A 23,038-nucleotide genomic window follows, 5' to 3' on the forward strand; every position below is an offset into this window, starting at 1 on the left:
GACAGGTATAACACACATGCCATAATCAGCCACTTGCTGGAGCACTGCTCCAGCTCCTGTCTAGGCAGTATCCCCACCCCCCACACACACTTCTGTCCCTCCCTGCCAGGCTGGACAACTGTCCACTAGCCCAGGGGTGTGTCAGTTCCGCCAGGATAAGAGGGTACACCTAACCCCAGCCCAGGGCTCTGGGTGACAGTATTTTGACTATATATGCTAAGACAAATAGAACTGTACACAGATAATGTGCCCCAGTTAGGAAATTTATTTTGCACAGAGCTATGAGTTAGCAATCCTGGAGTTACTTTGTTTTCTAGAATTGAGCAAGAAAACATGTTTTGGATAATCAGAACTGTATATATAATTTTACATAATTTTCGGGCCCAGTACAAAATGAGAACGCGGGGTGCTTATTCAGAACTCATTAACAATTTCAGGACATTGACAGAGCATTAAACCAAGCCCTTCTGCGTGGGAGGCCACGTGGGTAATGAGTCTCACTGTTGGGTAAGGTTGGATAAGGTGAATGCTCGTCCCCTCAGCAGAATTCTGGTCATAAACACAAAAGGAATATCAAAGACAAACACTATGTGTCACACGTGTAATCTTAAAAAATCTCGAACTCATAGAAAAAGACCTGTATTTACCAGAGGTGTGAGCTGGGGCGAGGGGATTGGAGGAAGAGGGTGAAAGGTACAAACTTCCAGTTGTAAGAGCAACAGGTCTTGGGAGTGTTACGTACAGCCTGGGGACTACAGTTAACACTGCCATGTGGAATATAGGAAAGTTGCTAAGACAGCAGATCCTAAAAGTAAGGACATATGAGAACATGTATGTTCAAGCTTATCCATTACAGCCCAGTTTTAAAACTAAAGGCTGGAAACAACCATGTCTATCAGTATGGAGGGAGGTGAATAAACTGTGGTGCGTCCACAAAATAGAGAAATGTGCAGCTGCAAAAAGATATATGGAATGTCTCTATTTACCGCATTTTCTCCAGGATATATTAAACTCAATTGAATGTCTGGAGGTGAAAAATATAACATCTGAAGTGAAAAACACACAGGATGAGCTTAACAGTTTGGAAACTGCAGGAAAATACCAGTGAAAAACTCATAGCATTAGAAAGTATTCAAATCTGAGCATGGGAGGGGGAAAGTTGAAAAATCAGCCTCACTGACACTGAAACAGCATCAAGCTGTGTAACATACATGCAGCTGGTGCCCAAAAACAGGAGGCAGAAAAAAATATATTAAGAAATCTACAATATTTTCAAATTTGATGAAAGCCTCTCATTGAATAAGTTCAATAAGCCTCAAGCAAAACGAGAAACCACACTATAGCATGTCATCAACAAATTGCTGAAAACCCACCACTTTTTCAAAATATTCTAAAAGCAGCCAGAGAAAAGCACATTATGGAAAGACGGGGATAACTGCTAACTTTTCCTCAAACAATGTAAGCCATAAAACAATATGGTTTAACGTGCTGGAATTAAAAAGCTGATCAAACTAGAATTCTGTAATTGGTAAAAAAAAATTTCAGAAAATGACAGCAAATTAAAAACATTTCCATATAAGCAATGGTTGACAGAATTCACCATTAGATCTGCATTACAGGAAATGCTGAAGTAATTGAGGCTAAAGAAATAAAAACCAGCTGACAGCTACGCTACATACAAAAGAGCCAAGAGCAGATAATATGTATATCGTCAACCGCTAGTGGTTTGGCACCAATTCAATGTCCATAGGAATCCCCAATTGGGGTGCGGTGAAGGAGACTATTCAGTGCAAAACAGTCTGTGATACAGCACAGCTGTGGGACAGCTCTGGGGCCAGACCCTTCTGCAGCTCTGCTCCTCTGTGGTCTCCTTTGTGCTGCACTGGTCAGCTGCACTCTGTCCTGGCATATCTTTGGTGGTTCAGTTCAGCCTTGGAAACATCTCCCATTTTTCACCGGAAAGGAATTTTCACACTCTGAGCCGGAGGGGAGCCAGTTTAAATAGTCCTTTATTGGCCCACTCATGCAAATGAGGACTACAAATCCCTACAGCCTGATTGGTCAGAACAGAGCTACTCTGATTGGCCAGAGCTGCATAGCTCTAATTGGATGGGGAAAATCTTAGTCCTATTGGTTGAAATAGAATTCCAGGAACTCCTTTATAAGGGCTGGCTCAACCCGCAGAAACAAAGGGCCTGTGGTCCCTCAGTACAGTGGAGGCTTCTCTGAAGTGCAGTTTCGTGCCTTGTGCAGAAATGACTGCTAGGCTGTTTTTAAAAATTTGAGCCCAGTTAGCCACTAGTAGCTTTTTTTTAACCCTCACCTGAAGATATTTTTTCCATTGCTTTTCAGAGAGAGTGGAAGGGGGGGAGAAAGAGAAATACTGATGTGAGAGACATTGATTGGCTGCCTCCCACACGCACCCCAACCAGCACGAGAGATAGAGCCTGCAACTGAGGTACGTGCTCTTGGCTGGACTCAAGCCTGGGACCCTTTGGTCCTCGGGCCAACATGCTAACCACTGAGCTAAACCAGCCAGGGCGTAGCTCTTCTTTATTGGTGTTTTCCCCCACAGGGTTCATAATATAAAATACACGTTTGCTAACTTTTAATTTATTTAAAAGATAATTGACTTTCAAAGCAAAAAATAGCAATATATCATGGAGTTGATGGCATAATAGGAGTGAAATGTATAGCAGTAAAAAAAAGAACATGAGAGTAGAAACGGAATTTCTGTTTCAAGTTGTTAAAACCTACGTGGGATACTTGATCTAAAGGTAGATTGTCTTAAGGTAAAGATTCATGTTTACAACTGAAGGAAAATCACTAATCAGATTAAATGGCACAGACTGTCAACCAGAATTTATAAAAAGTAAGAACTACGAACTGCCTACAAGAAGCAGAGTTCAAATGCGAAGACACAGGTTAAAAGTAAAAGCATGAAAGGGTATGCTCAGTAGATACATCAAAACAAAGCTGAAGTAGTTCTGTTACTGAAAGCAGACTTGAATATCACCAGGGATAAAGAACAGTTCAGAATGACAAAATGGTAAATTCATCGAGGACATAATCCTAAATGAGTATGCTCCTTTTGAGGCCCTCAGAGGGGCCCTAGCCATGTTGTTCTAGTAATTTTTTTTTTCACCAGCACCCCCCACCCCCATAGAGTTTATATTGAAAAAAAAAAAAAAAAAACTGTTACCAGACTCAAGGGGGTCACCATGTGGGGTATATTCAGGGAGAGTTGGTTGTCTCCAGGTGGATTTACTTGCAGCAAGGAGACGGGATTCACATCCGAAGCTATATTTCCCCAAGGGCGTCCTAGCCATTGCATATATCAGCAATTTTCAACCTTGTTAATCTCATGGCACACGTAAACTAATTATTAAAATTCTGTGTCACACCAAAAAATACATTTTTTGCTGACTTGACAAAAAATAGGTATAATTTTGATTCATTCACACTGGACTGCTGTTGTGTAGGCTGTTATTTTTTTGACAATCTAAGGGAAAAGAGGTCAGTGCCCCTGACTAGTCATGCATGTTTTAAAAATTCTTGCAGCACAGCGGTTGAAATTTGCTGGCTTATATATACTATTTGGTCAATAACAATTATATGTAGTAGGCTATACTTAACTGTTTGGGTTCCTATCAAGTGTATCCTGTTTACAGCAGGTCTGCAAAATACTGTGCTATATTTTAACATTTAGTAATGTGGGTGGGAAAAGGTACCATCATACTAAACCTGACAAGCTGGGGGGGGGGAGGGGGCTTGCGTAGTGGGACAGAAAGTAACCACACAGGATGGTCTGAACGTACAAATTCCTAACTGAAAGCAAGTCATGGCAGGGAGTCACATCCTGGGCTGGTAGCTGCTTTAAAAAAGGTCACTCTTTACCTTAAGTGAGTCTGTCTATGGCCTTTTTGTATCTAAGATAACATACCTTTGAAATGAGTCTTTCTAAACCCCTGAGGGCACAACCTCCACCAGAGGCAGGGCCCACAGAACCTGTCATTGTTATCTTGTTGCCCACATACCAATGAACAAGAAGTATGTGTGTCTCCCTTTTGCTTTTTATCCAATCCTAGAGATTTCTCCACTTTCTCCCGCCTCCCCTATCACCCTGGATTTCAAGGAACCCTCCCAGCTGTGTGTCTCCTCCTCTGATTCTAATGTATAAAATAAGCTGTAAAACTACCATTCTACAGAGAGAGTTTTCTCAATCCATTGAGCTTTTGAGTCCTGGCAATTGTCATGTTTGACTCAAACTCATAAAAACTCTGCAGGTTTAGACATTTCATACCTCCACATTTAGAACTGCCCACACCTTTTGACCTTTGTCCTAACAAAACCAACATGAAATCGGGTTATTTATTTTTTGTGAATCTATTTACTATTTCTTCCTCAACTTTTGCTTGGTTAATCCTCACCTGAGGATATTTTTTCCATTGCTTTTCAGAGAGTTGAAGGCGGGGAGGGACAGCACATCAACTGATTGCCTCCAGCATGCGCCCTAGGGGCCGGGAGAGAACCTGCAACCCAGGTAGGTTCCCTTGATGGGGAATCCAACCTCAACCCTTCTGTGGGAGGGCCGAGACTCTAACCACTGAAACACACTAGCCAGGGCCTCTTTAACTTTTATTTTCACGTTTCCAGACTTAGGATTGGAAGAATACAGAAGCTCTGTACTGCCTCCCTCCAGCTTCCTCAAAAGTTAACATTTCACCTGTTTGTGGGTCTGGCCACGCCGGGGAGATGAGGCGGTTCCGAGGGGGGGAGGGGTCACAGGCTACGCGGTTCCGCTCCCGATCTGGGGTGTTCACAGGCTGGGAGCCTAGACACCGCCCTCCCACCTCTTGGCACTCCAGGCCCCGGGGTTAGGAGTCCCAACCCCGCCTCCATTTGAGGAAGCCAGAGCGCCCTGACCCCAAGAGCACTTCGGAAGGACTGCGCGGGAAGATGACGTCACGCCTCCCCTCTGGCGCGCGCGCAGGGCGGCCAGACTACGCTTCCCAGGTGGCAGTGCGGTGAGTCCACTTCCGTCGGGTGGCAGAGGACCCGGAAGCTGCCGGCGCGCCGGCGAATCCCGCAGTGACAGGTAGACGGCGGCGGCGGCGGCTGTGGCAAGAGTATGCAGGGCGCCCAGCGGTCCGCGGTGCCTGGCGCGTTAGTACCCTGGCGGCGGCGACGCGTGGTGGCTCTCGCGTGAGCGGCGACGGTCGGAGCATCCAGCAGGGCGCCGGGCGAGAGGCTCGCTGGGCCCGGGGCAGAGAGACGCACCGAGGCTGGTGGGCGCCGCGCTCCGCCCGGAGGCGGCGGCGCCATGTGGAGCGGTCGCAGCTCCTTCACCAGCCTGGTGGTGGGCGTGTTTGTTGTGTACGTGGTGCATACCTGCTGGGTCATGTATGGCATCGTCTACACCCGACCGTGCGCTAGCGATGGTAACTGCATCCAACCCTACCTGGCTCAGAGGCCCAAGCTGCAGGTGAATTCCTGGGTTGAGGTGGAGGGGTCTCTGCGACAGACAGGGGCCGGAGTTATTTTCGCCAGAGCTGGGAAGGGTCGGGTGGGGAAGGGGGCGCTTCTCATCTGAAAAACAGGGCTGGACAGGGGTTTGGGCTCGGCTGAGGGCCCACCTAGCCTAATCTCTGACCTCCCCACCCCTAATATCCTAAAGACCCTGCCTGCATAGTTTCTGTAGCCAGGCTCCAAACGCTGCCCCTTGTCACCCCATTGCAAGGTACCAAGTCATTGTACCCCTGCTCTGTTGATCCAGCCTGTTGAGCACTTTAGCAAGTTGTTCTGTTGCAGCAGACACATCAGATGCAGCCATTCTTTCACAGGTCAGAGTTTTGTCCCTTTGGGAGTTAAAAATGAAACGTTTACCCATTCAGTAGCATCAGATTGCTCTCCCTCATGTAGCTGTTTGGTGTGTGTGTGTTGTGGCCAGGGACTCGCCAAGCTAATTTTCTTGACATTGTTTCCAGCTAAGTGTGTACACCACCACACGGTCCAACCTTGGTGCTGAGAACAACGTGGATCTTGTCTTGAATGTGGAAGACTTTGACGTGGAGTCCAAATTTGAAAGGTGTGGTTATGTGACAAAGAGCAAATGATAGGGTTAACATCATGAAATGTTTAGGTTGTTTAAAACTTATGATTCTGTATATAACAAAGTTACCTTAGAGAAGCAGTACTACCTACTGTCTTGTGAGTGGTAGAACATTTTAATGGGAGACCAGTGTGTGATATGTAAACAGTCAAACTTTCATTTTACTTGAAAGTAGCAGATAAGTTTGTCATTTAGGAAGCAGCTGACACCAGCATTGTATGGCTGTGGAATATGCAGCAACCATGGGGAGTTTTCGGAGTGGATGTTTCAGTGGGAATGACAAGGGGTTTCTCACAGCAAACTATTTGTCTCTTCCTAGCCAAAGGCATTTCATGTTTATGGCTCTAGTGTTTAAGATTTCAACAAGCATAATTTAAAAAATGATGTTCTTGTCAAGAGTCTACCTTTTCCCCTACGTCATCTAGAAGGTGTCAGATAGACTACTGGGAATGTGTGCTGGAATGAACGTCCTCTAGCCAGCCAGGCCAGTCATAGAGCTGCAGAGGCAGTGCAGCTGGCAGGGGACATGCACACTTGGGTCGGCCACCGCCCACGACCTAGGCGAGTAACTGACCTCTCTTAGTGCTGGGAAATAGAGACAGGAAATGCGGGCTTTCTGGCTTTCAAGTATAACTGCTCAAGCTTTTAGAAAACATTCCATAAACCTCTCTACCTAGGACTCGCAGTCATAGGCAGGTGGGTTTCGTTTTTAGTACTTATAAACTAAAATTGGTGTGAAACAATGTAATTCACAAAGATATGTGAGTAGTCTCTGCTGTGTGTATATATACATAGAATGTAAATGTACACATTTGAAATTGTAATTTGTCTTGTTTTAGGACAGTTAATGTTTCTGTACCAAAGAAAACAAGAAATAATGGGACGCTGTATGCCTATATCTTCCTCCATCATGCTGGCGTTCTGCCTTGGCACGATGGGAAGCAGGTGCACCTGGTGAGCCCTCTGACCACCTACATGGTCCCCAAACCAGAAGAGGTCAATCTGCTCACTGGAGAATCTGCTGCGCAGGTGAGCATCTTCATCAAATTATCAGCCAAACAGAGCCTGCACTCTCCATCTTGGAATTCACACCTGCATGTCCCTGCACATGCAGCTTAGACCTAGGGCTGGAGTGACTGTTGCAAAGTAGAGCCATGTGATGTTATGGGCAAACATGTCTGTGTTTCAGTTGATTAATTTCCCATGGTTTGCAGATAAATTTTAAGTCAAATTAGTGATGTGCATGCACTTTAAGTAATCCACTGATATTATCCAGAATTTTTTCTCAAGGAGCATGGTTCCAGGGCAGCCCCTTCTGAGGAGCTCAGCTGCAGTCATTACTTAAGAGTTGGGAAACTCACTGCACTTTGTGTATAGGATGGACAGTTCATCAATATTTATCCTAAGAATATAATTCAAAATTTATTAAAAAGGCAGATGTACAGATTATATTTTGTACAACTGTAGAAAACTGTATGTACCAAGAAACACTGAGAATCATAAGTGAACATCAACAAAGCCTTGGATAAAGGAATTCTGGTGTTCAGGTCTGTGTTGAATGGAAGGTGAGATCATTTACAAAACAAGAAAGAGATGGCAGCTTTTTAGAAAGTTTGTTGCTGCTCCTTGCACAGGGAAGAGCTGTTCATGGTTCAGGGCAAGTTTTGGAAACCCTACCAAACTTCTCTGACCCCTCCCACTTTATAGCCCTTGAGAAGACCCCTCACCTCCTTTTCCACGGGCACAGTATGGCCTGGCCTCATGGGGCCTTCCAGGGGAATCAAGGAGGGCGGTAGGTGTAAAGGGAATGGAGGGAGTCTTTGGAATATACAAATGCCAAACGTTAGCTGTTACTATTATTTGGGAGATAAATTATTACATCAAAAATATCTTTAGGTAGGAGATAGATGGAATGACACTGTTTCCTAGAATATATCGGTTAGATTTGGAATAAAGATTTTCCTTCCAATCAGAGTTTCTTTCTCAATTTAGTAAATTGAGGTGAGTGCCTATTCATTGACACAGCTCCTTCCGGACAACCTGACATCCCTGATTGAGAAGCAGTCTCACTGCACACACAGGGTGGTTAGTTCCAGCTTACCTACACCTCCTGCAATTGTCTCAGGGTCTCACCCTCCTCAGGATCCCTGAGAAGTGGGCCTGCTTAGGTGGAGGACCCAAAACAGGAGTCAGTGACATCCGGGACCACATGTTTCTGTGAAGCGAAGGAAGTGAGGGGTGTAAGAGTTTGGGGAATTGGCAGTTTTGCCCCCCACCCCCACACCCACTGCCAGGCTCTGCTTCCCGGTTGTGTGGCCTTGCCACGTGGGCTGTTCCCAGGTGAAGGTGCTGACCACCCTGCTGCCTCACCTGTTTCAGGCCTGGTTTCTCACCCCGCTTTGGCCTCTTTTCCTGCTAAGTCAATCCTTTACATTTAGCAGAAAGTCGAAGCTGAGAAGAAGCCAATGAATGCCCTGGATGAGCCCGTTTCTCACTGGAGACCAAGACTGACGCTGAATGTGATGGTGGATGACTTTGTCTTTGATGGTTCCTCCCTGCCTGCTGATGTGCATCGATACATGAAGATGTAAGTGTGCTGGTTGGGCCGGTGACTGCGGACCAGCACGGTGGAAGTGACTAAGATGCACTTACTTGCCTGGCTTTGAGCACCACCCATTTGCCCTGAGCTGACAGCAGGGGGGGTGACACCAGTGGTGTGGGGGTGAAGGAAGCCCCTCAGGATGGTGACCCACCAAAATCCAAAAATGGATTGGTCACACCTGCATCTTTGAGCTATCCCTGGGACGAGAGGCCCAGAGGGGCCTAAGGTTCTGCCTGGGTACCCTCTAGACTTGTTCCTTTTCTTTGGGCGGTCTTGCTGACCAAGATTGCCACCAGAGTATTGGAATGAATGAAACAAAGGGAGTCATTGTTCCTGGCAAAAGCTTCCCTTGGAGAGAGAATAGGAGCATTGATGAGACCATGTCACTTGAGTTTTGTCCTGCCTGCATTCTGACTACCTTTGTTAGGGGTGCCAGTCAGTTTTAACATGACTCACGTGTATTTAAAATTAACCTTTGACTGTGGCTTAGTAGCTCAGTTGGTTAGAGCATCTTCCAGATACCCCAAGGTTGCAGGTTCAGTCCCTGGTCAGGGCACATTTAAGAATCAACCAATGAGTGCATAAATAAGTAGGACAACAAATCAATCTTTCTCTCTCTTCCCCCTTTCTTCCTCCCTCTCCCTGTATACCTCTCTCCCTCTCTCTCTAAAATATCAAATTTTTTTAAAAACATTAAAAAATAATAAAATTAACCTTTAGGATCATGTTGCCATTGTTAAGCATAACCATTAACATTGATTGACCAGCTTTGACTAGTCTATCTCTAGGCTTTGGGGAGCCCGCTGTTAGGTTAAGACCTATTATCAATTCATCATGTAGCATCAGTGAGTGGCCACAATAATAATTGTTCTTCACTTGTCAGTGGTTCCTGTAGTATTGTCAGGAGGGATTTTCCTTCTATAAATATAAACCTTATTTTTGAATACATGACATAGTCACAGTTCAAAATGTGAAAGGTATAGAAAGTGTCATTCACCGAAAAGCCCCCCACCCCCCCAGAGATGAAAAGCAGATAGGTGTTTTTTTTTTGTTCTTACTGCCTCACTGGACCACTCGTGTCAGTGCACAGATTGGCCCCTTGTTCTTTTTTATGCCCTGGATGATGTTCCACAGTATGGCTGGGACCCTGTTTATTTACCTACCTCCTTCTGGTGTCCACTGTATCAGGGATAAGTGTAGCTTGTGAGATCCCTGCTTCCATTGGGAAAGCATGTCCTGGTACTGTAGTAACCAGAAGCAACTGAAGGTGCTGGGCGGGATTTCTTAGGTAAACGCAATGTCTGTGGCTGCATTCAGTTTATCTAAGGTGACAGAAAACTCCTTCATCCCCAGGATCCAACTTGGGAAGACCGTGCACTACCTCCCCATCCTGTTCATTGACCAGCTCAGCAATCGTGTGAAGGACCTCATGGTAAGCACCACTCCCCTCTGGACTTCATAGCCTGGAGTATGGCTGCCTCTTTGGTCCTGCAGTGATGGTTCATGTGTGTTTCTCACTTGGCACGGATGTGCTCTCAGTTTGCTGCTGGCCAGCAGTGGGGTCCTCCCAAACCACCCCTTCCTCGAGCCCCTGTGCCCTCACCGGTGAAGGGCTTTGAAAGGTCCTTCATTAAGTGTTTGGATAGCAGGTGCACAGAACTCATGGAAGGGCCGCTTGTCAGCTAAAGCAGCTTGTAAATGTTGTGCCTTTGAATCATAGGTTTCTGCCACAAAGATGCAGACTAATTCAGAAAGTGTCCTGAGCAAACTGTTCCTCCAGGGCTATCCCTGTATATCACCACCCACCCCGGATCCCATGCTTCCCAGGCAGCTTGAGGGCCGGGACAGAGCTATGCAAATGGATGGGAGCTCTGGTGTCACCGGACAGCCACAGCACCCACTCTCCCAGGGTGGCTTGGAGGGTAAATGACCCCAGGTCGAGGTCACCTCTGAGCAGAGCTTGACGAACCACCCTTTGCTGCTGCTTTAGAGAGCCAGTGTGGTCCTACATGGCCTGCAGTGCTGGGGTGGGTAGTCATGGTCCCTTCTCAGCATTTACTGGAGTGTGCTATAGTATTGTATGCAGACCTAAGCTATGCCAGGTTCAGCAGAGCTGCGTTGGATGGTGCTTTATAGCCCTAGGGGCTGCTATGGTCACCCTGGGTAAGTACTTGGGAAGTAGTAAAGAGAGAGAAGTCTGTGGCTGGGGCATTATAGGATCTGGGCAGCATCCACAGAGCACCTGTTATCCTGGTCGCCCCATGGTTTGGCAATAGGCCTGGTGTTCAAGAATGTTGTTAGTCACAGAAAAAGGCAGCTAGCTTTTCCCCAAGTTGCCTTCTGCTACTGATGCTTTGTCTCACTTGGAGCTGCTTTTCAGAAGGAATGCCATCTTTGGAGAATAACCACACCCACTGGGGTGATGGGGTACTACCTGCCATGGTAGCCTAGACAGTGGCACCCCTGTGGGGCGGGCCTGGCCTGCTGCCCACCTGCCTGAGGCTGATGCACTGCATGGAATGGCCCGACACCTGGGCCTGGTGTCTGGTTGATGGTGGCACATCTGGTTGCCACGCTTATGGTGTCAGCAGTGCTCATGGTGAGCATGGAATGTGACACCGGTGGGTATGCCCAGGACCCTCAGGGATGTGGGGGTCACTGCCCTGTGTGCTGGGGGGTGCCTCTCTCCTGGGACCTGGCCACTGTGGCCATGTATGCTGCTAGACTGTGGGACTACGCCTTCCTGTGGCAGCCTCCACCCCCAATTCTGTGCACCCTCGTGAGCCTAGTCTGAATGCTGCCTCTGCCTGGAGCTTTCTGCCAGCCCCAGATGGAGTGTGCCCCTACCCTGAACTCCAGGGCACTTGGCCTGCGGGTGTGGGCAGAATGACTGTGTCCAGCTCTTTCAGAGGAGGGGCCTGTGTTTGGCTTGGTTGCACACATGTCCCCAGTCCCTAAGGTGGTGGCACTGCTCATGCTGGGAAGGTTAAGCAGAGGGAATGTGGTGGAGAGAGGTGTACAGGGTTCTCTCAGGAAGACCTCAGAGCAGTGTGTGGGGGGAGCCCCACCCAAGTCTGACAGGATAGCACATGGGTGCTGGAGCCCAAGGCGGGGGGAGGGAAGGAGGGAAAGGAGGGAAGTTCAGCCTCGGGTGTGACCATAATGCCCAGGATGTAGGAGTGTCTAGTCCACCAGCCACGTGGCCCTGGGTCAGAAGCCTTGGCCTCCACTGTTCCTGGGCTGTAGTGGGTGAGGAACTTGGGGACAAAGGTGTAGTGTCTGTGGGCACAGTGCAGCCCAGGGTGCTTAGTGTTTCAACCAAGGCAGGAGGATGTGGGCTGGCTGCTGGTGCGCCCTGGCAGAGCAGGTTCTGACTGTGCTATCTCTCCCTTAGGTCATCAACCGCTCCACCACCGAGCTGCCCCTCACTGTGTCCTATGACAAGATCTCGCTGGGGAAGCTCCGCTTCTGGATCCACATGCAGGACGCCGTGTACTCCCTGCAGCAGTTTGGTGAGACCACACGTGCCATCCCAGACCTGTGGGTGGCAGCGTCCTGTAGTTGCAAGTCCAGATAGTTTCTGCAGACTCGTTAGCCTTTGAACCTTGTGGTGCAGGGTCTTTCACATAATTTCAGTCACTTGTTTCTTGTCTCTATTTCCTGGCTTTGAAAGGTTCTTGCTGATTACCTGAAGTTTTCTTTATTCAGAACATAGTATTTGAAATGCCACAGTTTTGCTCAGGTGAACTCTCACCACCAACAACCTTCAGAAACCTTTGTAATATTAGGTAAGGTTGACGGTGCCCATTTTGCATTGTTTTCTTTTTCCTTTTCAGGATTTTCAGAGAAAGATGCTGATGAAGTGAAAGGAATTTTTGTTGATACCAACTTGTATTTTTTAGCATTGACCTTCTTTGTTGCGGCGTTTCATGTGAGTGGGTCACTGAGTCCTTGTTGGTGACATTGGCGGGCGTGGGCAGCTCTAAGGGTGCCAGCCATCCTCAGCTTGGGGGTTGGTGTGGCAGTGTCCCACCTGTCAGCCCCTTGGTTCCCAAGGGACCTGAGACTCCACAGGCCATGGTGCTGGGGCCTTCTCCCAGCTCAGAAGAGGGTGTCTGAACCTGAGGGCACTGGCCACCTTAAGAACCTAGGACTTGGCTGATTTTGGAGATTGTTTTGAAACGAAATCCCAAATCACTGAGGTGGGTTAATGATTATAAAATAAGTATTTCATTGTATAAATCCTAGTGTGGTGATCATAACATTAAACACAGTCCTCTGTGTGGAGCCCCTGTTTGAATATGGAGTCTTCAGGCTGGTGGAGGAAAGCTGTCACTGTGTGTGGCTGTGCTGGACTCAGGTCCAGGTAGGGAGGTGAGACGATGCAGGCCAGGGGAGCTGAGCTACAGCCAGTTCTGAGTGCCTGGGACTCAGCCAGTCCAGCTAAAACCTTCTAAAACTGTGCTGGAAAATAGCTCTTTTTATAAAAAGGCCATGTCTCAGAATGAGCTGTGTGCTTCTGAGGCAGACACATGCCATGTGCTGTTGTGAGAGGGGAGGAGAACATGCGAGCATCCTATAGCCTCCCGGCCACTGCAGGCAGAGGCACTGGTTGTAGTGACACCACAGTGAACACTGCGGTGCGGTACACTAGACATATGGGCTCCACCTTCTGTGTTCAGTGCCCACCTACAGACTCACACCGGAGATAGCTGCACACTGCTGTCCTCTCTCCTTTTCAGCTTCTGTTTGATTTCCTGGCGTTTAAAAATGACATCAGTTTCTGGAAGAAAAAGAAGAGCATGATTGGGATGTCAACCAAAGCAGGTAGATACCCTCGGGATTTTTGACCCATTCCCAAAGTGTATTCTGCAGTTGATAAAGATGGGTTATAGTGTTCATTTTGATTGTGTATGACGAATGCTGGTTGCAGACCCCATCCCCTGCTCTTGTTCAGAGGGTCCTCTTTAGGTTGTGTATGGAAATAACTGGGAGGGAGCTGCCTCTGCAGTCTTGGTGAGTATTGTGTAAGCTTGTGTCCAAAGACAACAGAGGGCCGTGGAGGCCACACAGTTGTCCAGGCCAGTGTTTCCTATGGAAATGATAAGCCCCAGTGGGTGCTTGGGTGCCCCCCATCCGTGTCATCTGTGTCTCGGATTCTTTTTTTCCTGTCCTCCAATTTCCTCAGAAAGGATGCCCCTCCCCTGCTGAGTCCTTCTGCCCCCTCCCAGAGTCTGTGCCCATGGAAGGCAGCAGGTATCTTCCCCCTGGGCCCATGTGTCTGGTGAGCACCGTGCAGAGCGGGCTCTGCCGCTGTTGCTGAGAAAAGTACTTAAGCCAGTAGGACACTTTTAGTCAGCTGCAGTGTTTTCTAAAGCATGACTTTTTTTTTTTTAAGTATGTTTTTGTTTGTTGATTTTAAGGAGAGAGGGAGAGAGAGAAATATCAATTGCACGCCCCCTACTGGGGATCAAGCCCACAACCCAGATATGTGCCCTGACTGGGAATCAAACCAGCGCCATCTCCGTGCGTGGGACGATGCTCAGCCAACTGAGCCACACTGGCCAGGGCTAAAGCACGACTTTAAAAAGAAAAGCGTACAGCTTTTAAAAGACAAATGTGTTTATCACAGAATTAGTACAAAAACAGAAAAGTATGACTTGGCTACAGGAAAGCAAGTCATCATAACTCCAGTCAAGAACCCATTTTCTCAGCATAGTTGCTGTGTATTTATGTGTTTGCAAGTATAACATGTTTACATAGCTCAGGCTGCCTTTTCTAATCGTTTTAAACCATTTTCCTTAGTGCATGTGGCCTACTGTTCACTGTTAATGGACAAAGGGGGAGAAAAGTCGTAGGTCCACGCGTGTATGTGCGCATGCATGTGTTCAAAGGGGATGAGGGTGTGCATGTGTGGGCTGTACATTTATCTGTGTGTTTGAATCGGGGAGGTGTGTGTGGGAGCTGTATATGTGAGTGGGGTGAGTGAGCTGTGGGCTTTACATGTGTAGGTGTATGTGAGCTGGGCGGGTATGTGGGGGAGGGGTTGTGTGAGTGGGATTGTGGCCCCTCAGCACCCCTGCCTCTGTCCCTAGTGCTCTGGCGCTGCTTCAGCACTGTGGTCATCTTCCTGTTCCTGCTGGATGAGCAGACAAGTCTGCTGGTGCTGGTCCCTGCAGGTGTCGGAGCCGCCATTGAGGTGAGCTGTTGTCTGAGTTGCCACATGCCAGGGTCCTTGGGCCCAAGTGCTCAGTGCAGTCAGAACCTGCGTAACTGCCAAAGAGTGACATGCGGCCACCTCCGTGGGCAGGCAGGGACGCAACTGCTGTGGGTTGTTTACCAAAGTGAGGGTACAGAAGGCGCCTTTGGGTGGCCCTGCAGTTTTTATTAAAACGCCCCAGCTCATCACACATCCATCGCCGAATGTATTCTGACACGTTTAAAGTTCCACATGGCTTGTGCTGTGCTGGACGCTACTAGAAGCAGAACTACGTGGTATGGGCTCCAGAAGCTTGGTGCCCCATGGCTGCCCTGCTCTGTGGGACTCAGGAAAGGGAGCCCTGTGAGGAAGGCAGGCTTGGGGCCAGTCCTCAAGGACGAAGGTGGAGTTGGGGGTGCAGGAATAATGGAGAGAGGTGGCAGCCTGCAGGTCCCACTGCGAGTCCCGGCCCTCCTCCACGTGGCTGTCAGGTCAGGGACTGTACTGTGTGCTCTCCTTGCCTGTGGAGGAAAATTCCCAGATGGGGACCCTTCTAGAGCCACAGCTGCAGTATGGAAACTGCTTTCTAAGGCGGTGATGCCTTTTCTATGTCAGCAAGGCAGCAAGTGGGGCATGGGTCCCAAAGAGACCCAGAAATGCAGGGCTTTGGTGGAGGCTGGGCCCTTCCAGTGCCAGGAAGAAGGTGGTGGGGTGAATTTAAAGAAGCAGGCAGGGTAGGGTGAGCCAGCCAAGTGCAGACAAGCTGGGAAAGAGACAGCCCAGAGGAGGACAGCCAGGCTGAGGGCTGGTTTGTTGGTGCCCATAGGTGGTGACGGTGTCCATGTGGGGTACAAGTTGCTGAGCTGGCGTGTGGGCCAGCAGCCAGGTTCCAGGGCCTGTGCCTATTAGCTAACCCAGCAGGCACAATGGGGCTTGGGGCAATTGGGCTTGAGCAGGCAGATGCCTGGTCCATGAGGGTTCAAGTGGTGAGTTCTGGCATCTCCTTGCTCTTAGAATAAATGTTGTTTCTTGTTTCTCTTCAGCTGTGGAAAGTGAAAAAGGCTCTGAAAATGACTGTTGTTTGGAGAGGCCTCAGGCCCAAGTTTCAGGTGAGTGTTTCTGCTGTGCTCTCTGGAGGTTCTGTCTTATTTAGTCCATCTGCTTCCTCTATGCCACCCATTATTCACATGCACCAGCTTGTCTGGTGCATTTCATAGCTGCACCCAGTGAGGCACAGGACCCTCTGAGCAGGTGACTGTCCTCTGATGATAGGACTGCCCTCCCAACCAGCACATGGAGCAACTCTCTCGGCAGAGCTAGCGTTGGCTCCTTGATCACAGCTAATCCTAGGTTCACACGGGTGCCCCAATCACAGACCTAGCAGTGCCTGCATTGAAAGGCAAGCTGCCTCTCCACCAGACAGGACACTGGTCTTTAGCTCCCATGCTCCTGTGGGCAGTTCAGGCCGGCTTCCCAAATAGCCAGTCACAGCCTGGGGCTTGTCCCAGTTATTGAGCACTCAGGAGCTTCCTGTGAAGATCAGGGTTGGGAGGTTTACAGGCATGAAGTTCACTGTGCTCTGTACAGACCTCACTTGATTTATTTTTGACCCTCCCATGTCCAGTCCTAAACGGATCAAGGACAGGAAACTCAGTAGATAGAGTACAGTTCACTGTTTTTTAAATTAGACTAGTAAAGCCACCTTTATGGATCTAAGAGCAGTGTCAGAGTGTATCTGTGTGAAGCAAGTGTTTTCACTGAAGAAAAAAGACACCAGAAGTAAGAACAGGAAGCAGCCTGGTGAGTGGGACACACATGGACACGGCTGCTTCTGCCACACGGACACACACTGTGGCTCAGGGTCCAGGCCAGAATGGGGCAGAAATGCTACCCACCGGTCCTCTGCGTGGAGGGAGGTGTATGGTCATGTTGACCATGGCCTTTACCTAAGGGGCATGCCTTACACTGAATGTGACCGGGCTGAGCCTCTCTGCCAGTCAGCACACAGCCCTGTCACTCCTAGTGAAGCTGTGCTCAGACACCTGCCTTAAGTCACTTAGTTAACACGATTGTATTGAATTTTACAACAGTTTGGCGCCTACAGTGAGTCTGAGAGGAAAACCGAGGAGTATGACACGCAGGTAAGCAGCAGGGGCAGTGTGGGGGAATATGTTTGTCCAGCAGACACGTAACTAAGCACCTTACTGTGATATTCAGTAAAGGAAGGCCATCTCCTTGGAGGGGTGGCCACAATCCCAAGTGGTTTTCTGACTTGGAAAAGGGGTCAGGAGGCTTCTCCCTGTTCCCAGGTCCCTGCAGGTGTCCCCTACCCATGTCTCCCAAGACATCTCTATTTTTTATAAGCATATTTGTCCCTTGGGGGTTTGCTGTGGTTGCTGCGAGCTCATTCTGTCGCTCAGACCTGGGCAACCCCACAGAGAGGGCCATGTGCTGCGGCTGCTCTAGGGGAGCAGCAGTTTGCAGTATGACCATCCAGCATGTTCTATACAGGGATGGGTATATTTATTGGCTAATGAGCATCAGCCTGCAGTCCAACTTTTATTGGGGATACAGTAAAATCCAGGTCAGAATAAATACAAGGATACAGCTGCATTGACTTGGATGTCAGTCTTGACACAATACTGGGAGAGTTTCTTCAGATTTCTGTCCATGTTTAGTAGGCTAGTTTGTTGTTGTTTTGGGGGGGGGGTGTTGTTTTTTTAAAATGTCTTTATTAATTTCAGAGAGGAAGGGAGAGGGAGAGAGAGATAGAAACATCAATGATGAGAGAGTCATTAATCAACTGCCTCCGCACACCCCCTACTGGGGATCGAGCCCGCAACCCGGGCATGTGCCCTGACCGGGAATCGAACCATGATCTCCTGGGTCATAGGTCGATGTTCAACCACTGAGCCACGCTGGCCAGGCGGCTAGTTTGTTTTGAGTGAACAGGTATGTTATCAACATCAGCTGGGCTGTGAGTTCTGTGTGTTTAATAAATGCACACTGACAAGTCCTCCATTACAACATCACACATGTCACACAGCTGTGCACATGTCTGTTTCTTACCCTGTTTATTTTCCATCCTTGTGAGTGAGTTGCCTGAAGTGTACATTTACAGAGGCTTGAGGATTGGGCTTTAACAGGAAGTACGCTGCTCTCTGCAGGCCATGAAGTACCTATCCTACCTGCTCTACCCTCTGTGCATCGGGGGCGCTGTCTACTCACTGCTGAACATCAAGTATAAGAGGTACAGGTGTCACCAGGACTTCCCCCTGCCACACTGTCACCTGGAGAGCCCAGTGCATTACTGACAGCCCTCTGCCTCCATATCTGCCTGCCACTATGGGGACTGGGGTCGGGCCAATTCTATGGCTCCATCTCCTCCACAATGTGGAAAACAGGAAGTTGGGGGTTGAGAACACTCATGGGAGTAGCCTTGGAATTGGAGACACAGCTGAAGTGGGGGTGTCCCCTTGCTCCTTTTTCCGGATCAGCGGGCACATAGGCTGGCACCCATAGCACGTGTCTGGGTGAAGTCACATGCGTTTGACAAGGGAAAATGTAGCAGTGTGTGGCTACTGCATTCAGGACCACAGGGGCCTGGTAGAGGGCTGGGGCAAGGACGAGCCCTGAGAACTGGCTTATTTTCCATCTGACTGACGGTTCTGAAGGACAGTATCTGTCAGTGCAGAGTCTCTCACCCCCGAATCAAGCATAGGCTCCCAGCAACCAGTTGGCATGCCGGTCCACCCTGACAGGTTGCTGTAGCACCTGGAATATGACCAGGGCCCTGGGCCTCCAGTGTGCAGACACCACACCTTGTTACGGGCTCCTGGGAGAGCTTGGGTGTTTACAGAGGGCTCACTCAAAAGAGTAAATTGAGGTGGTCAGTTTGACACTGATGAGGGAAGTCTGGGCCTTCCACAGTGACAGCTCTCTTCCTTTTCAGTTGGTATTCCTGGTTAATCAACAGCTTCGTCAATGGTGAGTGATGTTTTTCTGTTCTGGTAACAGCATTCATAGCAGGTACGTTTTCATTGCTCCTGTAACTTGAGGTTACCCTGTCAGCCCCTCTGCCCTACCCTATGCACTGGGCTGGGCCGTAGGATGCCCTGTTTGCCTGTGAGAGACCCATGTAGGCTTCCCAGGACTAGAGCCCTGAGCCGTCTGTTTTCTCTTCATGAAAACATTAAATGCCAGCAGTAAATAGCACTGTTCTTCCATCCGATTCCTTAAGGCAAACTAAAGCAAAACCGCGCAGCATGGAGTTCCGCATAGGGCCTGCCAGCCCTGAGCTGGCCCTGACCACAGCGCTGGGGCTCCACACACAGTTAAGGGCACAGAGCAAATGGGATGGACTCCTAGAAGGTTCACTGGGTGTGGTTCTCAAACCTGGCCATAGCCCTGGGAGGGGACTGTGTGGGCCAGGCACCTGTCCTCATAGCCCCCAGCACTCACTCGGCCCCTGTGGGGGACACTGACGGTGACTGAGGAAAAGGATGTTGCTCTCTGAAGTCACTCTGCCGGCCAGAAAGCCGTGGGATGTAAAGCCCAGAGGGGCTGTGAGGATGTCACAGTCCGTGCTTGCTCTCCAGCCTTGTCTTGTCTTCCCTTCCCAGGGGTGTATGCGTTCGGCTTCCTCTTCATGCTGCCCCAGCTCTTCGTGAACTACAAGGTAAGATGCATCCCCCTCTGGATGGTCGCCCATGTGCTCTGTGCAGCCTGCCCCTGACCTGTTCACGTCTCCTTATCCTCAGATGAAGTCGGTGGCACACCTGCCCTGGAAGGCCTTCACGTACAAGGTTAGTGCTCTGCCTGCAGGAGGTGCTGTTTGTGTACAGGGCCACACTCCTGTCACAATTTTGGGGATTCTCCACATTGCTGAGCTACAGCAATGACTTTAAAAGACAGCAGCTCTAGCCCAGCTGGCATGGCTCAGTGGTTGAGCATCGACCTATGATCCAGGAGATCACAGTTCGATTCCTGGTCAGAGCACATGCCCAGGTTGTGGGCTCCATCCCCAGCAGAGGGGGGTTGCAGAAGGTATGCAATCAATGACTCTCTCATTATTGATGATTCTGTTTCTCTCCTCCCTTCCTCTCTCTGAAATCAATGAAGACATATTTTTGTAAAAAATAAAAGCTCTCTCATAGCAACAGAAGACATTTTCTTGAGCTAAACACCATGTTACTGGATGACATATCAGAATCAGACACCCAGGCCCTTGCCGGGTAGCTCACTTGGTTAGAGCATTGTCCCGATATGCCAAAGTAGTGGGTTTGATCCCCAGTTTGGGCACGTATAAGAATCAGTTAATGAATGCATAAAATAAGTGGAACAACAAATTGATGTTTCTCTCTCTCTCAAAATAAGTAAAAATTTTCATTTAAAAAAATAATGGGCCCGGACGGGCGTGGCTCAGCAGTTGAGTGTCGACCTGGGATCCAGGCGATCGGGGTTCGATTCCTGGTCAGGGCACATGCCTGGGTTGCGGGCTCGATCAATGACACTCTCATCATTGATGTTTCTATCTCTCTCTCTCCCTCTCCTTTCCTTTCTCTGAAATCAATAAAGATATATTTTAAAAAATAATGGGAGATAAAATTTTTTTAATTGGACACCCCTGACCCAGTGGTTAGTGTCCAGAGGATAGACTGCCCTGAGGGCTGTTTTGGTATGTTGTGGCTAGTCCAGTGCCTCCACCTGCTCATTTTCTGCTTTTATTGTTACTAAAGAGTCTTTGTTGCCCTTGGTGTGTCTGCTGTGATTTGCTGACTCAGGTTATGAGTCTGAAGAGGTTTCAGGCAGTTGATTGGGCATCTCCAGGCGAGCCCCCATGGCCCATTCCTCACCCTGTCCCCTCTCCCACCCGGCACAGGCCTTCAACACCTTCATTGATGACATATTCGCCTTCATCATCACCATGCCCACCTCCCATCGCCTGGCCTGTTTCAGGGACGACGTTGTGTTCCTCATCTACCTGTACCAGCGATGGTGAGTGCGGTGCCTCTGAGGCTCCCTGCCTGGTTGGAATCTCACCGTTTATGCTGATGTGCACCTGGCCATCCTGTGGTGAAAGATAGTTTGCAGTGGTCTTTGGGTGTTGCCCAAGCTAGCATTCCAGGTGCCGATAGTAGGCCTTGGAGGAAGTTATTCTGTCTCCGGTACAGAAGTGCTTGTTCTGTCTGATGGAATCCGCCACCAGATTCATATCTCCGTAGATGAATTTGGTGCCGCATAAAGGAGATCATTGCCCCAGCCCCTGTGCTGTGCCCCTAGGAGCTGGGATCTAGTCCCCTGGGGCAGGCCATCCCTGCGGGGGGGAGGGGGGTGTTCCAGCCACAGCTTCCACTTTGGCACAAGCTGTCCTTGTCCTCGTCCTCTGATCAGCCTTGAGCACAGAGCTCTGGCCTAACCATTTAAAAATATCAACAGGAGGGCACAAGGTGAACCCCTAAATTTTTATGCAGTGAACTTCTGATGATTTGATTCTTAATTATTGGGGCTCAAGGACATGCATGTCTTCCCTTCAAAAGCAGTAGAGCATCCATTGTATTGTTGCAGGCTCTACCCTGTGGATAGGAGCAGAGTGAACGAATTTGGGGAGTCCTACGAGGAGAGGCCCCAGCGGAAGTCCCACACACATTGAGCCCTGGCCTGGGTCGCCCTTGAGCCACCACCCAGTACATCTTGGATGTTCGGCTGACTGAGTATTTTTGGACGCTTCTGGTGAATTCCTGGACATTACACTTTCTACATTGCCAAAACTTCTGAACATTTCTCACATCTCCTGAGTCCCTTCACGTGGTGTTTGAGAGGAGCTGGCTTCACTTACAATGCCCCCAGCGTGAAGACATCTGTCTGTCTTGGTCACTGAGATGTTGGGCTCTCGTGGTCATCCTTGGCCATTGGTGGCTCACAGCACAGGAGCATCCAGTGTCAGCAGTGGCTATGCCATCACCACAGTGTCCCCCCACCCAGCAGACTCCGGAAACAGGGAGGTGCGGGTTTTCATCTCCAGTTGTCTGTAAGTGCTCCTTACGTGAAATTTCAAATGCCTCTGAATCCATGCTGTATAGACTCTGGGATCAAATGGCTTTTTTCCTTTTTGTTTAAAACTTGACTATTTTAAAGCTTAATGTATGTATGTTTCTATATTAAAATAAATTTCTCTGGCTGTAACACTTTCTTGGCCTGCTGCATGGGAAACTCTTTCAGGTACGTCTGTTTACTCCATTCCCAGGGACGAACATGTGATGTAGTTTATATGTGTTTGTTAGAAGGACAAATTGAAGGACCCTTTACCTAGCCTTGGAGTCATGAATGTTCTTAAATATTTATGTCTGATATTGAAGACTTAAGTGCCTAATTATTATATGGTCATGACTGAGTCAGCTTGATGATGTTTTTGTTAGAGAAACGCCCTAGGTTAAGGTAGAGAGAAAAATAGCACAGGTGGGGCAGAGAGCAGCCACAGATTTGGGGGTAATGAGGTTACTTTGTGTTCAGTGAAATTGCATTCTTGATCTGTTTGCAAAGCGTAGTGTCCAGGTGCATGAGTGCAGTGGTAGCTGTCCATGTTTGCAGCAAGGGCATTAGTATCTCGGCTCCAGTGGCACATGGGCCAGGCTTGGACTTCAGTCTTCCTACCACTGAGGGTTGTCTGGATGCTCTGGCCTCTGCAGAAGTCCATGAAAGGGGCCCTCTGGGGAGGACGTGGAGCTGAGGGGGAGGCTGGCTTGAAGGGGAGTATGTGTTCTTCCTACACATTCCCGCTTGCTGTCGAGCTTGTCAAGAACTAGCAGGTTTTAATTAAGGCGTGTGAGCTCACTCGATGATTTGAAAGAACACAGTGGTTTCAAGTTACCCCTTCTTAGTTTTCAGAACACTGACATGGGTCCAGGGTCCCACATTCAGTTTCTGAGACTCATCACCTCCAAGGAAAATGCTTATGAAGGTCAGTCCACCCAGTGGGCTGGCCCTTGCTGCACCCATAAGTTTTACATAACATGTTTTTTGGGGGGAGGGACTGGAAGCTTCTCTGTGGATTCATGCATGTACTCCTGTGGTATGGCTCTGAGTCAAGGTGCTCCATGAACAGATCTGGCTGGGCCTGAGGGGC

The 23,038-nt window shown here is 48.9% G+C and overlaps 1 protein-coding gene across 2 annotated transcripts; it reads left to right on the top strand.

Annotated features, from left to right (window-relative positions):
• Positions 1–5,274: 5,274 nt before the first annotated feature.
• On the top strand, positions 5,275–22,100 carry CLPTM1L (CLPTM1 like). Of its 2 annotated transcripts, none has more exons than XM_016212176.2 (17): positions 5,275–5,485; positions 5,988–6,088; positions 6,952–7,141; positions 8,551–8,699; positions 10,068–10,146; positions 12,109–12,226; positions 12,551–12,645; positions 13,457–13,541; positions 14,810–14,913; positions 15,957–16,022; positions 17,004–17,054; positions 18,081–18,163; positions 18,866–18,900; positions 19,536–19,591; positions 19,674–19,718; positions 20,795–20,910; positions 21,481–22,100. In XM_016212176.2, exons 1-17 carry the CDS (start codon positions 5,324–5,326, stop codon positions 21,563–21,565), a joined length of 1,620 nt encoding a protein of 539 aa, XP_016067662.1. In that variant the 5' UTR covers positions 5,275–5,323; the 3' UTR covers positions 21,566–22,100. The 2 variants fall into 2 exon arrangements, with proteins under 2 accessions (XP_016067662.1, XP_016067670.1); XM_016212184.2 differs by having other exon boundaries at positions 8,554–8,699.
• The last annotated feature ends 938 nt before the right edge of the window (positions 22,101–23,038 follow it).

The sequence above is a fragment of the Miniopterus natalensis genome, chromosome 3, assembly GCF_054644295.1.
Source record: "Miniopterus natalensis isolate mMinNat1 chromosome 3, mMinNat1.hap1, whole genome shotgun sequence".
Classification (NCBI taxonomy): Eukaryota; Metazoa; Chordata; class Mammalia; order Chiroptera; family Miniopteridae; genus Miniopterus; species Miniopterus natalensis.

Bases quoted from the DNA above. Each gene is read 5' to 3' on its own strand.
- CLPTM1L (XM_016212176.2), top strand. From the start codon at position 5,324: ATGTGGAGCGGTCGCAGCTCCTTCACCAGCCTGGTGGTGGGCGTGTTT. The intron at 6,089-6,951 runs GTGTGGTTATGT...GTCTTGTTTTAG, and splicing joins GTGGAGTCCAAATTTGAAAG to GACAGTTAATGTTTCTGTAC. The intron at 19,592-19,673 runs GTAAGATGCATC...CCTTATCCTCAG, and splicing joins AGCTCTTCGTGAACTACAAG to ATGAAGTCGGTGGCACACCT.